General features: G+C 51.6%; 2 protein-coding genes across 3 annotated transcripts; one reads left to right on the forward strand and one right to left on the reverse strand.

Annotated features, from left to right (window-relative positions):
- The first annotated feature begins 3272 nt into the window (after nt 1–3272).
- Nucleotides 3273–6281, forward strand: SAMD13 (sterile alpha motif domain containing 13). 2 transcript variants are annotated; one of them, XM_053469814.1, is made up of 4 exons: nt 3273–3318; nt 4852–4932; nt 5170–5281; nt 6138–6281. In XM_053469814.1, exons 2-4 carry the CDS (start codon nt 4895–4897, stop codon nt 6279–6281), a joined length of 294 nt encoding a protein of 97 aa, XP_053325789.1. In that variant the 5' UTR covers nt 3273–3318; nt 4852–4894. The 2 variants fall into 2 exon arrangements, with proteins under 2 accessions (XP_053325789.1, XP_053325788.1); XM_053469813.1 differs by lacking the exon at nt 3273–3318 and adding an exon at nt 4370–4571.
- A 1707-nt stretch (nt 6282–7988) lies between these two features.
- On the reverse strand, nt 7989–12798 carry LOC128499957 (uricase-like). The gene is made up of 8 exons (XM_053468955.1): nt 12722–12798; nt 11661–11879; nt 10408–10524; nt 10253–10331; nt 9533–9716; nt 9033–9156; nt 8667–8750; nt 7989–8152 (listed from the first exon to the last, which is right to left on the reverse strand). The coding sequence occupies exons 1-8, from the start codon at nt 12749–12751 to the stop codon at nt 8078–8080; spliced, it is 912 nt and encodes a 303-aa protein (XP_053324930.1). The 5' UTR covers nt 12752–12798; the 3' UTR covers nt 7989–8077.
- Nucleotides 12799–13245: the final 447 nt, after the last annotated feature.

Below are 13245 nucleotides of genomic sequence, written 5' to 3' on the forward strand. Positions count from 1 at the left end.
GCGCTGTTCTGCTCTGGCATGACGACATGCCATTCGGCAAGCGCCGGGGTTCGGATGCGTTGCTATGACGAAGGTTTATTTTCTTTTTGCAGAATAGAGGGTCGTAGCCACGTTATGCTGGTATATACTACGTTAGTAACCCCACGGCGGAGCCCTGTGCCGGGGCGATAAGCTCACAAACTGCCATCGGTTTCTATGTTCTGTTCCGCTTCGTCTCTCTCCGCTGCGGCCGGGACGTGCAGATTAACAGCCAGCATTAGCGCCCAGCATGAGAACGCGCTCCTCCTCTGCGGTTTAGCATGTTCGTGTCATATTTATTAACAAACAGTTTACCCTTTAAGCCCTAGGGGTGCGCTGCATACCCTCTGGAATCGGGGGGGGTAATGTACCCGTGTCCCGCGACCCATCTGACTGTTGATTTTAGATCCACTTCCACACGAGAAGGAATGGTTTTTACAGAGTGGATCGGGATGCGGCCGTCGTATGCGTGAGCGCCAGGGGAGGAACGAGCCTCGGGAGGAGATGTGCCGTCCGGCATCCCGTACGTCTTTTGGTCATCGAGCATTTTTGCACAAGTACGCGATTCGAAGGCTGCCCGCCGCAGTCTGTCCACTCTTACATACGTGCAAGAAAGGTATACGACTCTTTGCTGTAGCAAATTTTATGTAACTATATATATATATATATACGTCACAATAAATTTCAAGGAATTCTTTGTATGAAAATGTTAAATCTTTTGTATTTCATTAGACGAGGCCGTTGTACGCTAGCTGTATGCGATGACTTCTACAGTAACTTTGTTGTCGTTTCTGAACTTACCGATTTTAATAAATGCTGGAGATCACATTCTGTAATGAACGGAGTTTTCAGTGCTGCGGAACGCGTCGTTCCCTGCGCAGCAGAAGGGGGTCCGTACCGTCGCCGCAGCAAAGGCTGGAGGTCCTCGGCATTCATTTATTCAGCGTTCGAGTGATTGTGACGCATTCCCTGACTCTATTTCAGGATTTATACCGCATCAAATGTGTCGGTTATAAGACATGACACCCACCCCCATCTTCAGGACACGGCTATAAAACTGGTTAACATGTAACTGTTCAGGGTCCCGACCCTCACACGGGGTAAATAAGACCGGAGGCCCCTGAGTCCAGCAATTCCTCTGCGCTTTCTGCGTTATTAGACTTAAAGGAAACCATGCGACAGACGCAGCGAGGAGAATGCGTGTATGGCGGCCCGCTGGGGAGGGGATGCTGCACCCCAGATACGCAGCCGAAACCAGCGGAAAACTCATCACTTCATAGGGTGTAAAGTAGATCCGGTAATGGAGCTCACATGGGATGGCTGGAAACGACTCTGCGACGCCGGTAGTGCATGAACAAGATAACTGAATAAAGGGTTAAAATGCACGAACATCCTCAAACACGATGCCCCCGGGGGGGTCCGAAGCGGGAGGGATAGGCAGAAGCCACTATCGTGTATAAAGCTGCGGATGTGTGAATGAATAGATTAGATGGGGCTCAGGAGGTCATTCTTGGGCGAAACGTGGAGGGAGCCCCCAAATAGGGAGAGGAAGGGAGGCGCTTGTTCCGTCGATGAAAGGTGGTAAGAGGTATTGTTCCCCTTTGGTCTGATGGCACAGACAAGCTGTTTGGGGGCAAAGCTGACACTCCTGGGGGTCCAGAGAGGGAGGAGAAATGTCAGGATATTCTTGCAAACATTCATTTTTTGTGCGTCTTACAGTTTATTAAAGTAGGGGGCAAATACAGGATCTGCCACAGGGGCAAATAGTCCAGGAATGCCCCTGGCTCTGCATCATGTGTAGGCAAAAGGAATGCTGCCCCCTGGTGGCTGCAGAGTGTTTGTCTATTTTCTGTCACACAGATACTGCACGGGCCCGGAGCCCTTGCCAGTAACGGTAACTTGTGAAACCCTAACCCCCTGGCGGGTGCTGGGGCAGGAAGCAGGGATTTAACAACCTGAGCCCCCTTCAACTACAAACAGCAGCCGTTAAATCAATAATCACTGGAAATAAAACCTCCGCATTCCTTCCATCACCCTCCGTGCTAAGGCCGGGGCCCCAGCTCTGTGAGGGCCCGGGGACCGAGTGTCCGTCCAATCTGGATTCCACACTCTGGGAACTCTGCCACGCGCCAGGGATCAACAAACTAAACACAGGCCCTACTGCAGCGACTCGCTAATGGCAGTGAACGGCTCTAGCAACGGTCTCCGTGGAAACAGTCACCTGTCAGGAAGTAAAGATATTATCAATGGAGTCACCTGTATTCAGGCAGGGATTCCAGCTTCGATGTAGCAGGGACTCCAGCTTCGATGTAGCAGGGAGAAAAGCACCAATCAGGACGCTCAGATATCAGGAGACCATGTGATACCGAGAATCTACCCAATTACCCTGAGACTGGGGTAAATACCCTGAGAATCTGCCCCCCTCCGAGACTGAGGTAAATACCCTGAGAATCTGCTCACTCACCCCAAGACTGGGGTAAATACCATGAGAATCTGCCCATTCCCCACGGGACTGAAGTAAATACCCTGAGAATCTGCCCATTCACCCGGAGACTGAGGTAAATACCCTGAGAATCTGCCCAATCACCCCGAGACTGAGGTAAATACCCTGAGGATTTATATTATGTTTATATATTTGTTGCCAACTTTATTAGGGTAAGAAGCGGAGACAGTTTTTGTTTTTTGTATACATTGTACAGCCAATACACTGTTTCTTGCTGCATGCTTACACCTGTTTGGTAGGCCTCGTATTATACATTTATATTATGTGAGCCTGAGACTAGCTTAGCGCACCAACATTTTTTCTTTACCCTGAGAATCTGCCCACTCACCCCGATATTGAGGTAAATACCCTGAGAATCTGCCCATTCACCCCGAGACTGAGGTAAATACCCTGAGAATCTGCCCATTCACCCAGATACTGAGGTAAATACCCTGAGAATCTGCCCATTCACCCAGAGACTGAGGTAAATACCCTGAGAATCTGCCCATTCACCCAGAGACTGAGGTAAATACCCTGAGAATCTGCCCATTCACCCCGAGACTGAGGTAACTACCCTGAGAATCTGCCCATTCACCCCGAGACTGGGGTAAATACCTTGAGAATCTGCCCATTTGCCCCCCCCCGAATGATAGTGGGGTAGATATGTTGCTGAGCTCCCCGCTCTCTGTTATTCTGACATCCCGTCGTGCCCCCCCCGCATCAGAAGACTACATCTCCCAGGATGCCCCGGGGCTGCCTCACGATCTGATTGGCTGAAGCCGCTGCTGAGGCTCTGACCATGTGAGAGCAATAGCTTGGTGAGTGGCCCCCGGAGTGGGGATATTGGCAAGAGAAAGACGCCCTGGACTGGTTATACTCTGGAGAAAAGCTGGTGACACTGGGAATAGGAGGAGGCCTCATGCTGGGGATACCGAGGAGAGGAGGGGCCCAGGACTGGGTATACTGGGAAGAAAAGGGTCTCCTGTAGTGATGTACTAGGAAAAGCAAGGGCCCCTGAACTAAGGATAATGGGGAAAGTAGGGGCCCCTGAGCTGAGGATAGTGGGAAAAGGAGGGGCCCCTGAACTGAGGATAGTGGGGAGAGGATGGGCCCCTGGCCTGGGGATGCCGGAGACAGGATTAGGTCAGGATTGGCCCTAGACTGGGTACACTGGGAAGAGAAGGTGCCCCTGAACTGAGGATAGTGGGGAGAGGATGGGCCCCTGGCCTGGGGATGCCGGAGACAGGATTAGGTCAGGATTGGCCCTAGACTGGGTACACTGGGAAGAGAAGGTGCCCCTGAACTGAGGATAGTGGGGAGGCGAGGGGCCCCTGGGGTTGCTGGACATTCTGAGGTTTTGGGGTTGTTGTCATTCTCTGCGCTCGGAAATGGGATTTATTATCATCATTTCCTTGTCTTTGTCAAAGTTGATTTTTGTCCACATTTTGCTCAAAGCGCTTCAGACCCCCGCCCCACCAGTCCAATCTGCCCCGGCCTGTGGGGTATATAATGGAAGTCTGCAGAAGGGCCCAGAAATATCAGGAGCTGGGACTTCTGGCGGTTAGCTTAACCCTTTATAGTAACCCTTTTGGTATTTCAGCGTCACCCCAACGGGGTCTCACATGACTCTGGGAGACTGCAGCAGCTACCCCAGAACATGCATTACGAAGTACATACATGGAACAGCCTCCCAGCAGAAGTGGTAGAGGGTAATACAGTGAGGGTATTAAACATGCATGCGATAGACATACGGCTCCTGAATCTAAGACGAGACCTACGACTGATTAAGGTTTGATTCTTTATAGCAGGAGAAACGGGGGCCAAGGGGGCCGATCTGCCGGCGGCAGGGGACAGGAGTTCCAGGTACCGGGCCAGTAATTAGCGCTCTGTACCTTTAAGAAGTCGGCCATTACAGGCAGTGCTTCCTGCGTCAGGCAGGCGGCCGCTTTCCCTGCCGGCAGAATCTGCAGCGCTCCCTGGCACGTTAACTTCTTCCTCGCCACATCCTGCGCAATGTGAAATGGGGGCGTTTCCCACGTGGCGGCTGCATAGAGGGACTTGTTCAAATTCTGTGAGTTATTTGGTGGTTAATATAACCCGGGAAAACTGGGTGAATCCCCCCCTGTGCTCAAAACGCCCTTAAAACGGGACAGTCGGCAGCTTCTTGCGAGACCAGGAGGAGAGATTTGGGGATTTATCGAGAATCGATGATTCGGAAGGTTCTGCGGGGGGGCGATGTCATTTGTAACCTGTCGTGGTCATCAGCCACCAACAGAGTAAAGGGGGGTTTCAGCAGCGAGGCCCCCGTGGCTTCCTCTGGTTTAGGCTGACTCCTGTCATCTCTCTTTTAGATGCCCCGGGACCACCGACCCTGCCCCTGTGGTTACGCAGAACATGGAGAATAAGGAAAATGGCTCCCTGGACGTTAAAACGTGAGTATCGGCTGAGGCAGAAGAGCTGTTATTGTGTCCTTATAAACCGCGTGGTGAGACAGAAGCGTTAGCGAGATGCGGGTGTATGTGGCTCCTCAGGGGCGGAGCAGAAAGCTGTCTTGCTCCGTTGCCCCCTGGTCTGGTGACGTTTGTGGCTGAAGTGGGCGTTCTCTGGCCGGGAAGACCCTCTGCCAGGTTCGAGGCGCGTCATATTTATCTATAACTTTTTGTCTTTAGTTCCGTAGAGAACGGGCGCCCCCCCGACCCGTCCACGTGGGCCGTCGACGACGTTTTTAACTATTTCAAGGCGGCCGGTTTCGAGGAGCAAGCGAGTGCCTTTAAGGAGCAGGTAATTCTCCCTGAACTTCTTACCTTCCCTCCTTCACTGTTCCTTCCGCAGCGCCCCCCCACTCGTCTTATCTTTCCCACCCATTGCTTTACTAACCCCCTCATCGCCCCCCCCCCCCCCAAATACCCTGCTACGCGGTCCCTTTGCTCATCTCCACGTGGTCATGTGATTTTTAGGCCCCGCCTCCTGCTCTTTCGCTTAACGGCAGAGCTCAGCGGGTGACCCTGAGGGTTAATGGAGTAACTGAATGCTGTAAGAAAATGACTTGTTATTTCTCCTTGGCGGGCTGTGGTTTTAGAGCCACGCAGCGTGGGGGGGGGGATCTCCGTCACCGGCAAACATTGAGCTTCCCCCTGCGATTCCGTGTTATTTTTCTTAAAGGCCACTGGGTGGCAGCCATGACCCGAGATAAAGTCCATGGTGGGGTAGGGGGTAGCTGGGGTTCTTTCGTGGAAGGAGGAGGCGTCTCTCAGGAATGTGGGGCATCTGGCGATATGGTAAGGTAATTTGCCCCCCTCTCTTCAGAGAAATTAAGAGCACATTTGGTAATATTTGGAATTAATATGCATGAAAAAGAGACCCAGGAGGCCCCAAAAGCTTGCAATCTATTCCACGTCAGGGAGCCAATAAAGGGAAGATCTTCACCAAATGTGTCTCCGTGACACGTGGTAACATTACACAGGCGGCTGCCTGATGCGTGGTATACGGGGCAGTAACGTGGGGGGGTAACGGACTCCGGCTCGGTATTCCCAGGGGGTTACGTTTGACAGTTCCCGCTCCTCTCTTTCCTCCGTGGCCCCTGCCGGTTGGAAGCCGCGTGGAATCTCGGGGCCACTGACAATGTTTTTTATTTCAGGAGATCGATGGAAAGTCTCTGTTACTCATGACGAGAAACGACGTTTTAACCGGACTGTCTCTGAAACTGGGCCCGGCCCTGAAAATCTACGAATACCACGTGAAGCCGCTGCAGACCCAGCATGTGCAGAGCAGCCCCCCGTAGGACACGCGGTCTCCCCGCAACCTCCGTCCCGCGGGATTCACAGGACGTCAGTCCACGGGGATCGGGGGTTTCTGTACAAAATCCCCCCCAGGAAGTAACTGCAAGAACTTTACAGGCCGGTCCGTGTCGCGCGTTCCGTGTCTCGGGTTCCGTGGATGCACATGATTTGCACATGAAATCCCCCCCGACAGACGCTTTCCTTGGATCCCGCCTCCTTCGCACGATTAATTGCACTATACGGACAGACGAGGAAAAGTGAATTCTTAACCGACAATCTCGTGGCAGAGATTCGTGGCTCCCGTGGCATGAGTGTGAAACCCGCCGCTGTGTTTCGCAGACCCCAAACTTTTTACCGATAATAACCGCTCTTTTTTTTCCTCTGCAACCAAAATGAATGACTTTTTAACGTGACAGATATTTGCCTATTTATTAAAATGAAAGTGAATGTTGTGGCATTTCCGTGGTCGGCAGCGTGTCCCCGCGTTATTTAGACCCCGGCAGTGAAGCGCGTTGGCAGAACGCCGGCCCCCTCCAGGGGGAGAGGCCACGGATTCTCTCTTTTCGTGGAATTGCACTTTATAGGTTGGAGCTTTTCCTGCTGTTTCCATTCGCTGGCAGATGCTTTCGTGGCACACCAAGCCGGGTCTGTATCTACACAGAGGCTCCCACGTGGAACCTGCGCAGTCCGTGGATCCCTCCCACCTCCCATGCCACGTCCCTTAAGCGTTTAGTGATTGTGGAAAGTGAACATTTCACTTTTATTCACTATTTTTTTATCTGAACTAACCGGAGAGCGAGTTGGTGGCCCCGAGCAAACCCCCCCCTGGCCTGGATTATTTTGTGGATAATGAGGGGTTACGGAACGTGGCAGGGACCGCAGCGTGATCCGGGGAGACGCGTCGGGTTGAGCGCACTCAGTCCTCGCTCATTCAGCTTGACGGTATCCATGGGATGCGGACTCTCATGCCTCCCTCTGACCTCAATCTTTATCGGCCCCCAGGGGCCACGTTACTCCGCCCACCGCGACCTCTAATAAAACCGGTGCTAGAAATATACATTCTGAAAAATCCCCTGTTTTGCTAAATCGTTTGGTTTATGGAATTGGTTTTATGGAATTAATGGATGGATGGGTTGTATGTGACGTGTAGCGTGTACACGCATAACACACGCTATATGTATATATGTATTAAATAAACGTGATTGCATCGTGGTGCGTGTATGTTATTCACGTGTCAGATTCCTTTCTTTAAATGCCTAGCCTGTGACGGGAAGGATCTTTGGTTTTTGCTGCACGCGTGTTCTTGGCAGGAGTCGAGACATGAATAGCTTGTATAATGTTTGCCCGGTACCGGTCCGTATGCATGTCCTGGCGCCGTCTGTAGTAAAGCAGCGTAGCTCACACATACATGTGCTAAAGGTCTACACGCGTGATCTCCGCGGAGAGATCTGTACAATTTTAAGAGAGGTTTTTAGCTGCCGTTGAGCGGAGACTCTGTGTTTTAATGTTTGCCCTGCTGCCCCTGACCCCCCCCCGCTTTACCCTCCCTGGGGGGAGCATCAGCCCAGCACCGAAACAGTTAAGGGGGATTTGTTATGGTGAAGCTGGACCCTGACGCTGCAGCCCTGCTCTGCACATGTGGCTGTAACCGGCCTGCAGCAGCCTGGGTGCTCCGGGGATCGTCGTAGAGGCAATAAAAAGCCAGAAAGCATCTTACAAGCGGTGTTTATGTTACATGTTACATGCTCTTCACACGTGTTATAGAAACATGCAGATTCCGTGTTGCTCCTGGCGCGTTTCACAGTTTGGAGAGGACTTTGCGTCTCACGGTGCCGGTGATGTTCCCGTACGGGAGGTCGGAGGGCAGCAGAATCTGATGACCAAGCAGAATATGCATTAATATTCAGATTAGGGAGAAAGCGTGTAATCCCAGCTTCGCCCCGGCAACATATTAAGGTCACGGAACCAGTTTGGTAACGTTTCCCGCGCCAGGCTGTCCTCAGCTGACAGGAGCGCCAGGATCTGCGCATGCGCACGTATCACGCGCTCCCGGCGCTTGGCTCAGGGATGGGGAGGAATATGGGCCGTGACTCCTCACGCGGGTATTTGCTTCAGGGAGGATGAGGCGTTTTCAACATTTTGTGTTAAAAATATTCATGATCGTCCCTTTAAGAATTCAGCAGCAGGTTCTAATTTGCATACATGCATCTTACTTTACTTTACTGAGAGGGTGGTAGATAAGTGGAACTGCCTCCCAGCAGAGGTGATAGAGGGTAATACAGTGACGGGATTATTAAACATGCATGGGATAGACATACGGCTCCTGAATCTAAGACGAGACCAACGACTGAAATGGGAAATGAGGAACCCGAGGGGGCGGCACGTACCTCATCCTGGTTGGTCAGACCGAACTTGCTCATATCGACGGTGAAATAATGTTTATTTGGTAAAATCACTTCGATTTCGTCAATCTGAAAAAAAAGGGAATTCGGGAAACTGTTCTAAATCCAGATCCTGGCGCGTTCCGCCCAGAGTTTAACGACCCCAAATAATAAAACCCCAGGAACTACCCCCCCAGGGGCAGGGGCCACACGGGACGCTAAGGAATTGCGACTCTGACAGCACAGGCTGGTTATGAGTTCTATGGACTCCGTTATGCAAAATGCTAAAAAGTGACTTAATTCACATTCTATGTAATAAAATAAATATAAAATAAAATAATGGCCGGCGGATCTCGTAGCGAAACGCGTTACCTCGGGAATCCTGTCCAGGCTCAGCTTCTGGATGTCGTACAGAGTTTTCTGGACCGACGGAGAATATTCCCCTTTATCGTAGGGACCGGAAAACGTGTCGAGAATCGTTTCCTTGATGGTTTTCCTTCAGTTAGAGAAATCGTTTCCGGACGCAGAATGTTTTAAACATATTATTACACATGTTATTAATATGTCTGCGGGGCTCCGATTTATTTACAACGCCATTTCGAGGATGATGGGAGTGAGTGCAGTCTAAGCTTACTCAAGTTTCTTTCTGTACCCCAAACCCCTGATGCCCCTTATTCTTACCCAGTGTACCCCCTTTTTCCCCCCTGATGCCCCCTCTCTCCTCCCCAATGCCCCCTCTTTTCTAGGAGCTCAGAATGTTTGCTTGGTATGAGGGGATCACACGGTTCAATAACGTGTATAATAATAATAATAATACATGGTTTGGGGTTGCAGGGCCTGGCTGGATGCCCCCTCTGTTTTCCTGCACTTACCACACGGAATCAAAATCGGCCACTTTTGAGGAGAATTTCCATTTGCAATTCACCACCGTGGAGAAGCAGCGATCCCTGACCTCGGGGAGCGTCGTGAAACGATCTTTCAGAAATCCCTCGAACCCGGATTGGGTGGTTTTGAGGATTCGGAGCTCCTTAATCCCGGAGGAGATCACAGGCCGGCCTGCGCAAGAGCCAAACACAGAGAGCCGGGTAAACCACCAGGGGCCCTTACACAGACCCCACGCCAGGGGGCCCTTACACAGACCCCACGCCAGGGGGCCCTTACACAGACCCCACGCCAGGGGGCCCTTACACAGACATCACGCCGGGGGCCCTTACACAGACCCCACCCCACGCCGGGGGCTCTAACACCCCTCAGCCCAAACCCTGCCCCCCCAAACACAGAATAATGAGGTCATTAAATAGAGTAATAGGCCGAGTACCCAGGGAGCTGACCGACCTCCAGGGATCCTTTTAACCCTCTGATAGACAACTGTTCGCTCAATTCTTATAGGGTTAACCTAGAATGGCGCCAACCAGAGACGGGTTGCGAGGTTTCTATGGAAAACAATCACCTCGTTCTTCCTGGATTCTGATTGGTGAAAAGATTTCACAGAACTGACCCCTCCAGCTGTTCTAGATCTTAGTAAATCCCCTAAATCTGGTGAGATGCTCTAGAACCGGTTCCCCAATTCACTAAAAGGATTCGAGTCGGACCTCCTGTTTTCTGCTCCACTTCGCAGGTGCGGACCCCCTCCGGAGAGTAGAGGAAAGCGTGGACGTGGCGCTGTCCGTCCTGCGAGACAAAGGCGGGTTACGCGTTGCGGTAAAGCGAGGCTGGGGGGTATCTAGACGCAGTCGCCGGTTGGTACCTTTTCCAGACGCTTCCACGGAGCCTCCTCGATATAAACCCTGACGCTGGCGACGTGGCCGAAGGATGTGAGAAAATGGTTACAGATCTCCACGGAGAAATCCTCGACGGTCTTAATCTGGTGAAAAGTCACGAAACCAATAAACGATATGAATGTGAACGGATTCCGAGACGCGGCCCCGAAGATACCTGCAGGGCTCCGTGGCCCCCGCGTGGAGGCTCCCAAACACTGAGACGCATTTCTCACACATTTCTAGACATTTGCTGCGCTGAAATAGTTAAAGGAGGAGTCTGTACGGGGATCTAGAACCGGCAGAGGAAACATTTCTAACTAAGTCATCATCATCAGGGATTTAAAGATCAGATTATAGCCTCTAATTCGGAGGCTCCGTCCTCACATTATCCGCATTGCGTTTCTGACTCTTGATTCGGTCTCTTTTTGTTATAAAGTACATTCTGCGGCTTCATTTCGTTAAACATACTTTAGGCAGATGAGAGTTCTGGGGCTTTATTCACTAAACAGTGATCTGCAGGTGGAATATTTGTCTTTGCTCGTAATTCTGCACAGGATTTACCCAGCCTTCTCCCCAGATCAGCCCTTTTGTAACAGATCAGCCCTTCTCCCCAGATCAGCCCTCTTGTAACAGATCAGTCCTTCTCCCCAGACCAGCCCTCTTGTAACAGATCAGCCCTTCTCCCCAGATCAGTCCTTCTCCCCAGATCAGCCCTCTTGTAACAGATCAGTCCTTCTCCCCAGATCAGTCCTTCTCCCCAGACCAGCCCTTCTCCCCAGACCAGCCCTTCTCCCCAGATCAGCCCTCTTGTAACAGATCAGCCCTTCTCCCCAGATCAGTCCTTCTCCCCAGATCAGCCCTCTTGTAACAGATCAGCCCTTCTCCCCAGACCAGCCCTTCTTCTTCACGGACATCCCTTATTAATGTAGGTTTTAATTAATGTTTGGAAATGTTCACCTACAGCTCGCTGCTTAGTGAATAAAGGCCTTTATCTGCCAGTATAAACCCCTAATGATTCTCTAATGTATCCCATGTTAGACTTTTGCCACCAAATTCCATTCCGTGGATTATAGATTATTATTAGCGAGTACCCAATGTTTAGAAACTACAACTCCCATAATCCTTGTAAACTATAGGCTCAGCAGCAGCCGGAGACCCTGGACGGGCAGTTCTCAGACGCCGCGCGGGAGGCGGTTTACCGAGGATGCCCCGAAGCATCTCCCCGATACTGTCTTCTTACCCCTTTTATCTTGGCCAAGGCGTACACGGTATTTTTAATGGTATCGGTGGGGATGATGTCAGAATTATCTCCGTACAAATAATCTTTCTTGGACTTTAAAGAAAGTTGGACGGAAGCCTCGATCTCTTTGATGAAATGCTGCTTCCCGCTCCTCCTGATCTGGAGAACCTTCACCTTGTCTTTTCCGTACCCCGTCCTCACGAACTCGATGTCTGCATCCTACGGAAAGGGAGGAAGAGCAGCCGTCACGCCGCGTCGCCATGTAACACACGAGCCACAGAACCCCCACCGGCCACCGGCCACCGGCCACCAGTGCCCTCACCATGGCCGCTCAGCTCCGTCCTGAGTGACGCCTCAACTAACCGCACTTTACTCTTCATGCATAGTGGATACGCAGGGAGGCCGAGCCTCGAGGAAAGGAGGATACAAAGGATAACGAGACACCCCGAGCGTCACTCGCTGGCCAACTACCAAGTAACAGACGCCTAAAAGGTGACGGCAGAAACCAGCCGCCGGTCGCCACGTTTCGGAGGTTTGTAAGACATCAAACTTTGCTTGAATGCGTGAAACGCGCCGAGAGTTAATGCGATAATTAAGGAACGACGGAGACGCTCGGTGCAGCTACAACGGAGCCTCCGAACATATATTTACCCTCCGGCGCTCTATACAGTAATATAACCCCCAGCGCTGTATACAGTAATATAACCCCCAGCACTGTATACAGTAATATAACCCCCCAGCGCTGTATACAGTAATATAACCCCCCCCAGCGATCCCCGGGGTGGATCTTCAAACAGCCAATCAGTGACAAGAAGTGTCGGACCACAGAGGAGGAGGAGAGCTGCAGCTTCTACCTCAGGCAAGTCCTTTTTTTCCCCCCATTTCTGAAGAATGTATATTAAAGTCCTCGCAGAGGGTTGGGGTCACTCGCAGAGACTTTAATACACAATCTGCTACAGAGGGGGTATCTGGGGCAGTAAACTGTCCGTTGGTTCTCGGAACGTCCGGACTCTTTGGGTAAAATTCCAGCTGATTCTGTAAGTCTCACATTCACGTCCTACCTTGCCAGCCGCTCCATACCCCTGCGCCATCCTGCCCCGATGCACCTGCCCCGAGGCACCTGTGTGGGATCCGTGATCGAAAGTGGTTTGTGGTTCCAGATAAGGAGCGAGCGGACAGACGGGGGGGGGCAGGAGGGCGAGCGGACCCACGGTGGTGGTGGGGGGGTTTCAGGAGAGCTCGTCTGGCCAATCACATTCTGTTTGTTTTGCTGAAATGTAAAATCTTCCCTGACTCAGTAACAGACCCCCCCCCCGGCGATTATCATCTAACTTTGGGGCATTTTCACTCAAACAGCGGCCACCCTCTGCACATAAACAATCCTTTATTCGTAAAGAGTGGAGCTTCTCGGGCAACTGACACGTTCAAAATGTTGCTGAAGCCCCCATAATCTTCATCCATTAGTGGAGGGATTTCCCACGTCTTAGAGGGTGGTGGATGTGTGGAAAAGCCTCCCAGCAGAGGTGGTAGAGGCTTACACAGTAAGGGAATGGAAACACGCATGGGACAGGCATACGGCTCCTGA

This window comes from Spea bombifrons, chromosome 6 (assembly GCF_027358695.1).
Source record: "Spea bombifrons isolate aSpeBom1 chromosome 6, aSpeBom1.2.pri, whole genome shotgun sequence".
NCBI lineage: Eukaryota > Metazoa > Chordata > Amphibia > Anura > Pelobatidae > Spea > Spea bombifrons.